Consider the following 14,122-nt stretch of genomic DNA (forward strand, 5'->3'; position numbering starts at 1 on the left):
AGAATAAAAGGAAAGATAATGACATTTTATTATTATTCCAAGGCAAAGGCAGAAACTGCAGGGTTTGATAATGACCATTTTTGTCTTTCCTTTACACTCTAGGGAATTGGTGGCATTGAAGGAGGCCCTTTGGGACAGTAAAATGTATAGAGCTGGGCTTGTGCTTTTGCTTCAGCCTATGTCATATGTGAATCAAGTCTCAATGACACAGCAAAATTGAAAAGTAGGCCAAATATTATTAAATAACTATTACAGAGGATGGCTGGAGGGGGGGGGGCTTGATGCTGAACAGCAGTGGCTTACGAAACATATGCACTAACTTCAGTCGAGTGTTGAGATTTGGACCAGAGACTTCCCAGGTCCTAGCCTATGCTCTTAACCATCATACTACACTAGTTTTACTTTAGCAATATCAAAGACGTTGATTTAAGAATACTGGCCAAAATGGTTATTACTTCATTGCAAACTGCATCAGTTAATTTAAAACTTCATCAGGAAACCAATCCAATGTCTATGCAAATAAACCAAAACCCACCTGCATAATGTTACTCTGGTAAAGAAAAGGAAGGAGGAGGCTAATCAGGATGGAACTCTGACTCTTATCCTGCATAAACTTGCTGATTCTATAGGAAAGAGAAGCAAAGTTATTATTCTTGTACTGATCTACTCACTACCAGCATGCAATATCTAAATCACAAACTGATGTTCTAAGTGAATATTTTGTTAATGCACACATTTTACTGATTTTAACAAAAGACATATAAATGTAATAATAACAGAGTCAAAAGAAGTGTAAGGGGTCAGCTGTTCACTACAATACTAAATTATTATTTACCCCTGCTCTTTAAGAGCTAGCCCTGACCTGGATAGCCAGGGTGAGCCTGATCTTGTCAGATCTCAAAAGCTAAGTAGGGTCAGCCTTGGTTAGTAATTGGATGGGAGACCTAATGAAGATCAGGGCTGTAGAGGCAGGCAATGGCAAACCACCTCTCTTAGTCTCTTGCCATGAAAACCCCACCAGGGGTTGCCATAAGTCAGCTGTGACTTGAGGGCTGTCTCCACCACTTTTAAGACCTAGTTTAGTGGTTTATGTTTTGGACTAGTTCTAAACATAATGACGGGAATTCAAGTTCTGAGAAGCAGCTACTAAAAACAGCTATCAGAAGCAACTCTGGATGGTGATATTATCAATAGGTTATTCTTGGTTAATCATTGGTCAGCTCAGACACAGTGGCAGGATTTCCTACATGCAAAAGTCCACAGGGTTCACATGGGGTTGGATCCATCAGCGGAACAGAACTTTCTTTCCTCCCCCCACCCAGCACTGCAGCCCACTGATCTCCACAAAATGCTGCTCATAGGAGATGGGGACCTTGAGGAAAACATGTGGGGATCTGCAGAAGGAGAGGAAAATCAGTGGAAATTACCATCTAGATCCAAACCACTCTCTTTAGACTGAAGAAATGAAATATGAAGGAAACCATTTAGAGCACTATAGCTTATCTGTGTGTGCGGTGTGTGACGGTTAACCCAGCCACTAATCACAGTATTCACAAGAAGCCAGGTATGGTGTGTGGGGGGGGGGATCTGGCTCTCATACCTCTTCATTCATGTGAATGGTTAGATCCATTCTTATAGCATCCAGCAGCCCACTCCCATCAAGAAACGGGTGCTGCACACCTTGCGTTACCTACAGATTCAGGTTCCCAAAAATCCTCCACAAACAGTTCAAATGCAGCATCAAGGGCCCTTTTATAAACTCTTAGGAACGTTAAGAAACCACTTACTTGGAAAGAATGTTGAGTTCTTTGCTGACTTGGGCTCTGTATTTTTTCTTCTTCATCTTGGTCATATCCAACATTGTTCTGCTGAGATACTGGAGAATTGCAGGGACATGAGGGAGAACTAGCCTTATACCCATACTCGGAATATCTGGAATGGAGAGGTTATTGATGTGTTTCTCTGAACAAAAGGTAAAAGGCAGCTCAGTCCTCTTAGCAGAAAAATGATAAATAATGCTCAAACACTGGTACAGCAACAGAAGGCTGGGTTAATTTCAACTAATAGTGCTCTATACCCCCACAAAAAAATATTTCCAGCTACAAACACTGTATGTGACTGAATAACAAAAAACAATGGACTCTCATGTTTATTGAAATAATGTCTACACTACAGCTTATTAAAGGACACTGTGAGGCAAGCAAGACTGTGTCCAAAAGATGGTGGAATATGCACCTGGATTTATATCCAAGTTATGGTTCAGTGATATGGCACATGTTTTGCGTGGAGGAGGTTCCATGTTCATTCCCTGGTATCTCCACTTAAAGGAGCTTAGGCAGCAAACACTGGGAATGGGAACGACCTCCCTCTGCCAATCAGAATTGGCAATACTGAACCCAACAGACCAATGGACTGACGGAATAAAACTGCTCCGCATGTTCATATTATATTTGATATTAAAGTCTTTTGTTATCTCCAGACTTAATATTCTCATGCTGGCCAGAGGTTTCTACCATATCTTGTCAGGAAGGTTTACAGGATGCTGGGCATCGTATTTTATATCAGTACACAAGAGTTATTGTCTATTATAATCCAAGTTTGTGCTTAAATTGGTGGCATGTTATTAAAAGAGATCAGCACATGACTTCCAGAACTCTACAGCCTTGGATATAGGCTATGAAAATACAAGATAAGAATATTTCCTAGGAAGCCACAACAATTTGTATTGATAGGATTAATTAGATCTGTTGAAACAATTGTAGTACAACAAACACAGCTGACCACAGCATCTAATCAATCAAGAGGATCTGATTGTCTCTGTTTTTTGAAATGATAAGTTGATATTTGCAAACTAATAGTAATTCTAACTTGAAAGCTGATAAACGAGCTACGCTGAGAACACTTCCATGCGTACAATAGTCCACAGTCTGGTCCCATGACCACACTGGCCTATCCACACAATGTTCACAGGTCCACTTGCAACAGTCAGATTCCTGAGCATTCCTACCTCCAGAGATTTCATCCACTTCTACAAAGACACTGTCAGTCACGGTCAAGCTACACAGATCATCACTAGGCTCAAAGTCAGGAGTGTTAAGAAGGCCGTCAGCAATGTCCATCACCACCCCAGCCGTTGCCTCACACAGGCTTTTGGCTGAGAGCAGAGCAAACACATTGGACAATACATCCCATTCGGGATGACAGGGTTTCTGCTTGGCCAGCAAAGGGAAATACCTGAAGGAAAGCCAACAGACAGAGAAAAACTTACAAGCAATTAATTACAAATGAAGGATAGAAATAATTTACTATTGAAAAGCTCCTGTTGAAGAACAAGACTGATTTTTTTTCAAACTGTGAAAATCTTTTTTAAGTATGGTAGTTAATCAATCATGATTCACCATTATTTCTTCTCATAAGAGTTGCATCTTTTAAAATATAAACCATGAAGGAATGCACGCAGTGATGGGTGGGAAGCATGTGAAGATCTGCATGTTTAACAAAATACTATTGGTTTTCAGATATCTTAACAGTGAAATCCAGCAATGGATCCCAGTCATTCAAAACCAGAGGTATCGACTGAAAACAGCCAGGGCCCTTTTCACACTGCTTACCTGCTGCCGCAACGACGCGAAATATCGTGCAAAACCCACAGAACATCGTGTTTTCTCTCGCGAGATTTGCGCGACGTTGCACAAATCTCACACGAGAAAACGCAACATTTCGCGTTTTTTGCGCGATATTTCACGTCATTGCAGCAGCAGGTAAGCAGTGTGAAAAGGGCCCTGGTTTTTAATGTCGTTTGTTGGGAAGGGGGCAAAAAAGTTGACAACACACATTTTAGCTCAGTCTTAATGTTAGCATTTACTACTTATTACTGACCCATTTTCAAGTTATTGCTAGCAACGATGCATATGTTTAAACTGAAACACACGGTACTGTGGTTATATGAGAATTTATAAGCTCAGCACACATATATAGAAGCACACATTTGAGGAATCATGTCATCAAATCATATAGTTCACTGAGAAGTGAAGAACTTACCTCGGACTTCTGCTCCAGATGTGAATGACTTTGAGTAAAAGCGTAGGAGAATATTGACTCTCAGAGGCTAGTCTAGTTATCTGAGAAAACAAATCAGGGCAAAATAGTGAGACTACCTTGGTGCAAGTATTTACAAAGCAAGATGCATTTTAGCACAAAGCAAACAATAAGGACTTGCTTGTGAAATATAACACTTCTGCCTCCACATATATCAACAACAGATCAGAGATGTGCATGTCACCAATTAGCACTGCTGTATGTCAAAATGGAGTCTCCCATTAATTTTAAAGGGCCATCTCCAAACATCAGAGCAGAAGCCAGCCAAGTCAGAAGAAACACAGTATTCAGTTTACTGTTACACAAAGGACATTTCAATATAGGATTAGATACTTCTTTCTAGTATTATTTAAAGAGGAGAGACAGTCTGTGCTTTTTTTATGCTGCATATTTTTGTGAGGTTTGACCACAGATTTATTGCTGTACAGCTAATCCAAAATCTTCATCATTTTAAGACTTCCACAGTGTTAAGAACTTCCTGTGGCAAGAGTCAGATCTGTTCTAAGGACTCCATCAGTCGGTTCATTTGCCATGACATGTATGCACACCGATGTAATATGGTGACAAGAAGCAGGACAGATGAGGGAAGTGGCGCTACCGTTAAATGTTTGGGCAACTGTAGTTGACACAGGAATAGGTATACCCCAATCATAAAAACTGGTTTCATTTTTTTACATTTCTCAAATACAAATATAAAGTCAGTTTTGGCCAAGTAGGTATATCCCAGAGACATCAAGCAATAAAAAGATATTAAACAGTATTAGGAATAGATCCAGAGGAGTTAGCCGTGTCAGTCTGTAGTAGCAAAATAGAAAAGAGTCCAGTAGCACCTTTAAGACTAACCAACTTTACTGTAGCATAAGCTTTCGAGAACCAACTTTACTGTAGCATAAGACTAACCAACTTTACTGTAGCATAAGCTCTCTGACGAAGAGAACTGTGATTCTCGAAAGTTTATGCTACAGTAAAGTTAGTTAGTATTAGGAATAAAGTTATATATTTCTGGCTCATAAGCCCATGATAAAATCAAACACACACTTTACTCTAGCATTCTCTCTGTCTCCCCACAAATACCACTTTCATTCCAATGAATGCCACTGCTAAGGTCTATAAAAATGAGGTAACAGTGAACACATGAAACTGCCTTATACTAAGTCATACCATCAGTCGCTCAGAGTACTGTTGTTTACGTTAACTGACAGAGGTTCTCAGATAGAAATCTTTCACACCGCCTGGGCCTACTAGAGATGGTGAGATTTGAGCCTGGGACCTCCTGCAGGCAAAGCCAATGCCCCACCATTGAGCCACAGCCTCATCCCCCACACTGAAACACACACACGGAAGCAAGAGCGTTCAAACAGCCCTTACCTGGGGCCACACCACTGCATGAAAGACTGCATCAATTTCTTCCACACTGAAGCTATACGTTTCAAAGTCAGAGAAAAAGTCTGCTATAAGTTTGACTCCAAGTTTCCTTAAGTTTTTCAGCGGGTTAATAAATCTGGGCTGAATCTATAAAATAAATCAAGATGAATCCTGTTTGTGTGTGTCTGTGTATTTTAAGAACAGCAAAGCACTACAGGGCAGCTATTCACCACCGCATTTTTTCATTCTTGTAGAAGAAATGAAAATACTGGTTACAGAGTATGTGCTTTCAATTGCATGTAATACCTGCCCACCATTGTCCACTACCAAGGATACACAAACACTGCACATTGTTGGGTTGACACATATGGGAAGGAACTCTTACTCATTGCATCCATTGCAGGCAGTGCCAAAAAAGGAAGAAACATGGATCTCTGAAATAAATGCTGCTTCTGCAAAGCAGGCATGGTATGCCCTGGGGATCCACTTCTCTAGGATTCTACCCCAAAAAATCTATAAGGCATAGCCCTGCTTGCAGAACAAGGTGGGAGGACTAACCCACTCTAGGATACTCTCTGCAACAGAAGGAAAAGGGCTTTACAGCAACCTTCTAGCCAAGGCTTTAACATTTCAGTCAGCTCTTGAAACAAATTGTCTGCTAATACTAACATCAAACACGGCACAGCAAATAAACCCGTCAAGATCCATTTGTATGTCATTGAAGGTTGGGAGAATGAGTGCACAGGAAACAGGATTCAACCCCAAGTGAGACCAGCAGAAAACACTCCACCCGTAACACCATTTAGAATTACACAAAGTAAAAATTTAACACTGCTGGGAGTGTTAGTCTGAAATAAATGACTAATTAATTGAGAAAAGCACCCAGTATGGTAAGTAGGTTTCTCACAGTCTTCCATGACCTTTATCACCTCACTAGCTAATGAAGTGTTAAATTAAGTCTAACAAATAACAACGCTGGAAGGAATTTGTGGAGACAGAAGTTATTGAATTACTGCTGCTTGTCTCAGTATTGCTGAATAACTTCATTTAGGCTGTTTTCCAAATAACTGCACTTCCCCCTGGCCTGAATGTTTGCAAGTTCTGTATTACACGCATATGCAAATCAGTTCTTGCACTGCTGCTTTTCTGGAACTGATCTTTTTTTAGACATGCTGGCTGCTGCTATAGCATACTAAGGTGCATGCAATGAAGTGTGGTAGATTGCAAAGAGTTAGCTAATGAAGCCAAAGGGCATTTTGCTACGTTCTATTTTTAAAACTTGTTTAATGGAACTGATGGAAATTGAGCACTTAACATATGCTGTTAAATCAGATGGCCACTCTATTTCATTATTGTAGGGCATTAGAGCAAGAAACCAGCATGAGAATTCATGGTAAGAGGCAATTCTAACAGTGTGAAACAAGAGTACATTCTGTTAGGTTAGCACCAAAATTGTAAGTGACTGCTGAAATAGGGGCTGTAAAGCACTCAGCACAGATCAGCATTGTATAAAATAATATCAAAAATGCTAAAGCCTCTTAGGAAGCTTGTTTGTCAATAAAATATAAGATTAATTCTGCTACAAAAAACTGGGCCAAAGAAAAGTGAAGTCCATCCACACATTTAATTTCAATATGTAAAGGAGCTCAGTTAGCCATCACTAAAATTTAACTAGCCTGTTAAACATTGTGCAGTGTTTTAAATAAAAATATATATTAAAAACGTTATAATAAATAAAAGATTTGCATGACTCAAATTTTTGCAAGTCTGAATAAATGCAATCTAACCTTAAAAACACATATTCACCATTTTCCTTTAAACATCACTGGCTAGAAACATTTGCTAAGTAATCAAAACTGGATTCTAATTTCCATTGACTAAGCAATATTTTTACAAGTTGGCATTCCCATGCCAGCACACAGATCTTTACTGCAGATTGTGTATTTTATAACTTATTAGCAGCCATCCTTATTGTGTAACTTACGACCCAGAAGGGGATCTGCAGAAGTGCATTTCTCACCTGTTCTCTTTGCCGAAGAATGTGGGATACGGTTGCGATCATGCACAGCAAAATCTGAAAAATCTCTGGCAGATACTGGCTGATCAGATGTCCCACGTTTTTCAGAACAACATCCAGGCTGCTGAAAAGGCTGTGCAGGCGACCAAGAGGCAGGACTCGCGACAAGTCCAGTTCTTTCACTGCTCTGAGAACTGCAGGATGGCAGGGCACTACGAAACGGGAAAATGAGACTTGCGTGTGTGTCTTAGTGATGACGACTACTGGGAGGCTGGAGGTGCTGTTCAATATTGGACAGGCGCAATTATACAGAGATCTCTTGCTCCTAAGAGACAGGAGTTATTAATACACTTGGGCTTCAGTTGCAAGACGACATCCAGTTTTAGGCACCACATTTTAGGGAAGATGTAAAAAACTTGGAGAAAAAATCACCAAAAAATACAGTAAGCTATGCAGTGTTCACAAGGCAATTTTTAGACTGCCCTTTTGTAGGAACTGAGCGCCCTTAGAAGAAAACAAAATTAAAAGCAAGGTCAGGATGACCTCATCAGATGTTTCCAGGGATTCTAGAAGAACAGGTGAAGGACCGTTTTCTTTTCTGCTACTGCATGCCAAGCAAAGGACACAGACTAATGGGGGATACAGCAGCTTGGCTTGGTATTAGACAACCCGCATTGTATCCAGAAGGCTTAAAAGCAATCAGAGAGGCCACAACCTCCCCTATGCAAGTATTGCCTAAAATTCCAGTTCTAAAACCAACTACAGTTCCTCTCAAATTTTTGTTTTCAATTACTCATTTTAATCCTTTTTAGCTTGCTTCCTTAGTTCACACAATTCTTACAGCAGCTTACAGAAGTAAATGCACAAATAACTAAAACCACTAATGCAGCTTGAAACATCTAATAAAAGCAACAGAATTTTAAAGAGCCAGACCATCAATTAAAGACTAACAGTAGCAAAGGGTAACAACAAAACAGACATTTGAACAAGACCCCACAGATGGTTACAAAGTGGCACAATCAACACATGATAGGATGGGGGGTGGGAAATCAACAACTCACAAATGCTTGGGGAAAACAGAAAGGGTTTTTTTGCAAAAGCCTAAAACTCAACAATGAAGATGCTATGAGAAGTTCCAAAAGTGCCACAACAGAGAAGTCCTGTTTCTAGCATCAACCCAGTTCAGCTTTAAAGGAGCAAAGCCTCTGAAGAAGACAACATACAGGAAAGTTCATATGGGACCAGGTGGTCCTTTAGATAAACCAGTGATAGGATTTTATGGTTAGTGCACATGGGCCTCCAGTGCAGGCACACATGTGAAGACTTTTGCTTCCTTTGTTTTAAAAGCTGGGTGCACATACATTTCTATGTTTCTCATAGCGTGAGCGTACCGTTGCTGAAGTGTTTCACAGGTTCAAAAAGCAGATCCAGAAACATTCTAATCTCTTCAGGCAGCGAACCAGCGAGGAATCTCAAAACAATAGCCATGCGGGTCCCTGCGGCTGATTTGCCTTGCGTTTTGTTTCCAGTTTTATTCCTCATTCGCCCATATAAAATCCTTCAAACATAAAAAGTTATTACTTTAGTTTTTCACAAGCTACCCACCTGAACACAGCTGGCCTGATTTACTGAATATGATATCTTACTTCAGGAAGAATTTAACATTTCTACTAGTTCTATTTGTGTTTTTTAAAAATGCCAGCATTCATATATAAGGTTGCATAAATTCCACCAATTCCCTCTTCAAGACATGGGAGAGTTCCCTCTCAAAAGATGCCAGTACTCAGTACCAGTGAGTACCACTATATATATATATATTTTAAAAAAAACCACTGGTTTCTACGTTCCCATAACTGCAGTCCTATCTGTCCACTCAAAATGAAAACCACCATAAAGCACTTCACAATCTAATGTATCTACATGCTTGTTACAGGGTATGTAGGTGCTATCCATGATCAGAAATCAGGTAAATCATAGTAAATAAAAGAGTATTATCTGGAAAAAACGGTATGTTCATGGCAAAATTCAAAAAGCAGTTCCAGAAATCTCAACATCTTCATTGGAAACAGGAATGTACTTCTTTATATTTCATTTTTAAAAAGGCCCACCACAACAGTATGGATTTAATTTCAAATAAATAAATAAGTAAGAAGTGGCTCACCTCATTACAATAGGAACAAGTTCTGGTCGGTGCTCTGTCTTGATAACGGTGTTTTCTTCAGAAATGCTGAAGTGCACTATTTCTTCCTTAAAGCTCTTGTCTTCCAGTAACCTTTGCAAATTCTCCCTGTAAGTATACAATACATTCGGAGAAAAATTCTTAAGACAAGATCACTAATAAAACAAACAGTGCGTAGGTCTGATGGAGAGAGAAAGAATGCACAGCAAGAAGATACGTGCCATGGACACTGCTTTTTGTACACGCAACCCTTCTCTTGTAAGATTCACAATGGAGAACTCTTACCTATATGGCAGCAAGTGTGGGTGCTTGTAGGTCATGATACAGTCGAGAGCTATTTTTTGCACATTCTGGTCTTGGTGGGACAGAAGCTGAAGCAATATATCAGAAGTCAGAAGAAAATATAAACGTTTCATAATCAGTAACTTAGCAAGCTATAACAAATAACATGGTTTCTTTTGTTAAAGAAAATAATACATATGCATATTAACAGGATTCATAAGAGAACCTTTTTTCAATTAGAATCTATTCATAAAAGCAGAGGTTATTCATACATGTAGACAAAGTCATACAAAGAACTGCCCCAGTACTAACTGTGGGTTCAGGATGTGTTATGCTCCCCTGTAGAGTTGTAACCTAAATCAGAACCTCTCAGTCTTGACTCAGAAGCATTCTTTGTCCCAAAGTCATCCAAGTAGCTATACATTAGCAGCAATGCCTCAAAAATGTCACCAATAATAGAGCAAAACCTTTCTTCCGCCAGTATTTCACTCTGAACACTGGGACCAATCACCCTTTGATCTGCCTGGTCTGGAGGCCCCAGAGAGAGGCAAGCAAGGCTGACCACCTTCGCTTGGTCTTAATTATACTTTCAGTGAGATTTAAGCAAGCTTGCCTCCCTCCACAACAAAGTCTGAGGACTTCTGCCCCAAAGTAGTGGTTCTCAAACTGTGGATCAGGACCCCAAAGTAAGTAACAACTCTCTTGCAAGTGGGTTGTGGAGAGGAGGAGAAGAAACAGGCTGAGATGGATAGAAGTGCCTGGGAAGACCAAAAGTAAATTCTAGTTTGCCTCTACCCAACATGTGAAATGATCATGAAGACAGCCTGTCACTCAAATGCTATCATGTAACCAGTCTGCAATAGGGGACTGCCTAGAGCTGCAATAGATGTCTGTGCAAACCCAGGAAAAATCCCAGATTTGCAGAAAAACCATAAACTGGTAGGGGAGAAGGGGATTAAATGAAATGGGAAAAGTTTAAAACCACAACCTCACTTTATAAGATCTTAACTCACCAAAGCAACATCCCCCCTGCCCCACAACAAAGACTTGCCAGAGGCAGACAAAGAGGGAGGGGAAAGAGATAGAATTTCTCTTCCCCCACAATTTCCCATTTTTATAAGTACAAAAAATTAAACATAAAATGAAAACTTGTTAAAATTTTAACTGATGTAAGATTCCCACATTTTCTCTTGAGGAAGGGCAAACTAGCATGGAGTTACTTGGCAAGTGGGCACCAGAAAATATAGTAAGTTTGGACACCGGTTCCACTTTTAAAAGTCTGAAAGCCACTGCCCTAGATAGACCATGACAGAATAAAGCAATCACTAATCTTTGATATAAGCAGCAGCATTGTTTAAAAAGTATGTCTTAAAAAAACTCTCTTAATTTATTCAGATTTTTAATGCCTACCCCACCATGTAACTTTGGAACCAGGCATTAGTATAGCACTACATAGGCTAGCTAAAATCTTCAAGGGTTCACATCTGAGGGATTAAATACACATAGAAGCATGCCAAAAGGATAAATGTCAACAGCTCTATCAAGTAATTTCTAAATAGACATTGTCTGTGCAAGATAATGATCACATGTACACACACACACACAAACATACACTAAACAAAATACAGAGAGAACTCATAAATTTCACCTGAGTGTATATTTCATTTAACTTTGGTTCTAAATACAATGCACGTGGATTTGAAAATTTGGCAAAAACTTCCAAGTGGGCCTTCAGATGTCTGGGAAAAAAATGGAAAACCAAAACATATCAGCGGAAATACCTGTTCAGTGATGTTGAGCTATGATAAAATTAAACAAAGAGGAACAAGTTTATTAAAGTGATTTATTTAAATACAAAGAATGCTGAGGGCTGCTGACCAAGTTTTTTACTTGGTAGTCCTCTTTCCCAGACAGAAGTGGGGTGGATGAGATAAGAAGCTCTAACTGGCCATCCCAGCAACAAATGTAGACAGTGCTTGCCAAAAAACAAGCAGGTATAATTTATCATCTGGCTCATTCTGTAACTGAGCCTGCTGTTTGTAATGGCTGCATTCAGACATGATGATACACCTCTGCAACAGAGGTCTACAAATAGCACAAATATAGCTTGTTCCCCTCCCACCCTTCCTGTGTGTGTGGAGTGTAATTTAAGGCTTCTGTGTTTAGGATGCCTTGAATCCAATTCCAATTTGTAGTGAAATACAAATTTAGGCACCAGCAGTTTGGAATCCTAGTTTGTTGGAGCCGAAATCTCCAATTTACCTGGGTACCTGCACTCACAGCAAACAGGTGGCTGATTCAGTACTTCCCAGCCAGAAGCCTTCCATGCATGAGAGTAGGAGGGAATGGGGAGAAGAATGACAAGCACAGCAGCAAATTGCATTCATGCATGCCATGGTCAAACAGAGATTTAATCACAATTTCTGAATATGAATTGGAACAATCATACATTAGATCCAACAACTTTATTTTGCTACATGAGGGAACCTTGCTTTCTTTGCAGAAAGAAGTTGATAAATCTGATCTGGATCTCATGACTAATATCACTGTGCACAGCTACATATTTATTTAATTCCTAAAAACTACTCAAAGTGGTTTTCATATACTTGCATGTATTGTGAGGCTTTGCTGTAAGGAAGTGGTCTCAAAGAGATGTATTAGTAAAGGGACGGGGACTATAGATTCTACTACTATGTACTGTCTGTTGCTGTAAGTATGATCTTACTGGGTTGTTTCTGTGTTGTCTAATATGTCAGTCTTATAATTGCTTATGCGTTGTTTCAGCATTTCTTCAACTCTGTACTGGATTTCTTTTGGTTTTCAGTCTTCACAAATTCACATTTATATACCCTATTAGAACTTTTATTGAAATGTCTTTGAAATTAACTGAACTAACTCACACTGTGAAATCCTCCTTCAATCTCCATGAGAAAAGTGGACTATAAATAACATCACTAACAACAACATCACTAACAACAACCACAACAACACCACTAACAACAACAACAACTTTTTAAAAAAACTTTTATTAAACAACAACAACTTATTCTGTAATTGTGAAGCCCTAACTCCCAAGATGATGGCAGTTTTATTACACACTTTATTACTTATGAGCTAGACCAAGGAAGTAGCCCTTAAGAATATAGGAGCTGACCATCACTGGTAGAAAACCACAGCAGGGTCTAAAAAATATTTTCACTTAGACTTTATGCTCTACATAAAACAGGAGCGGTAAGAATCTGACAGATAAATTGTGACGCAAACCCTGCAAGGTCATGAGAAGAAAGCCGTCACTAAAGAATTCATTAATGCTTTGCTAGTAAATTTTTTACCAGTATGTAAAAACTCCCAGGAAGCAAGAGGAACATTTTGAGGCTGATAGTTTGTCACAATCAGGAATCACCCCATTCTCATTCACAAGCTCCTGGATCCTAGACGTTAAGTGTTTTAATTAGAGTAAATTTCAGCTTGTAGCTCTGCTGCAGTCCTGATCAACCAGAACCAACTATGATTCCCCACCCTTTCCACTGCTGACAGAATTCCTGCTGTTTGATTCACAGTGTATGATTTAAACGTCTATTCCACCTTCTGAGGGGCAGAAAGTGGAAAAAAGAAACAAGACCACCATTACAAAGAACATCGAGGGCACCATGGGGGAATGAAAGTAAACTAAACAACAGTCAACAGTGACCTTCTTCAATATGTATGAAGCGTTTATTTTCCTTCCTTGTAAGCCTTACTTTGCTGCAGCTCTTCTAGTCTTCTTTTTTGGCATCCCTTCAATCACTGGCTCTCCAGAAGCTGCACTGTCTTCCCCTTCAACATCCTTCTCATCCTCTTTCGTGACAGTTTGATTTATTTCCTCAGAAAGCAATTCTTTTTCTACCCCATCACCACAGTCCTTCTTCCTAAGGTCTTGCGATGGAGCTACTAGTGAATCTGCAGGATAATATTCATTGCTTTAAGAGAGAGAGAGATCATGGATTAAAATTACTGCTGCCTCTGCCTAGTTGACCTTTCTGTCTGTTCTCCTCCCAAAAGTCATTCAACTCCCTCGGCAAAAATAATCTTTTTCATGTTACTATGGTTACCTCCCCCTTCTCTCCTTTCATGTCTCTACAGTGGCTTTGTTATTTTACACAGAAGCCTCAACTTTGTAGCTGATACAGTTATGTTCCCTC

At 39.6% G+C, this 14,122-nt stretch overlaps 1 protein-coding gene across 1 annotated transcript in view; it reads right to left on the minus strand.

Moving 5' to 3' along the window:
• The window catches only part of UTP20 (UTP20 small subunit processome component), an 82,969-nt gene that overhangs the window by 33,144 nt on the left and 35,703 nt on the right, over positions 1–14,122 (minus strand). The window contains exons 22-32 of the mRNA XM_054989036.1: positions 13,682–13,900; positions 11,590–11,680; positions 9,945–10,030; positions 9,642–9,767; positions 8,872–9,038; positions 7,484–7,692; positions 5,467–5,610; positions 4,042–4,121; positions 3,008–3,234; positions 1,788–1,932; positions 536–623 (exon numbers count right to left, since the gene is read on the minus strand). Of these exons, the coding sequence (XP_054845011.1) occupies positions 536–623; positions 1,788–1,932; positions 3,008–3,234; positions 4,042–4,121; positions 5,467–5,610; positions 7,484–7,692; positions 8,872–9,038; positions 9,642–9,767; positions 9,945–10,030; positions 11,590–11,680; positions 13,682–13,900 (1,582 nt within the window). The remainder of the gene's footprint in view (positions 1–535; positions 624–1,787; positions 1,933–3,007; positions 3,235–4,041; positions 4,122–5,466; positions 5,611–7,483; positions 7,693–8,871; positions 9,039–9,641; positions 9,768–9,944; positions 10,031–11,589; positions 11,681–13,681; positions 13,901–14,122) is intronic.

This window comes from Eublepharis macularius, chromosome 9 (genome assembly GCF_028583425.1).
Source record: "Eublepharis macularius isolate TG4126 chromosome 9, MPM_Emac_v1.0, whole genome shotgun sequence".
NCBI classification, from domain to species: domain Eukaryota; kingdom Metazoa; phylum Chordata; class Lepidosauria; order Squamata; family Eublepharidae; genus Eublepharis; species Eublepharis macularius.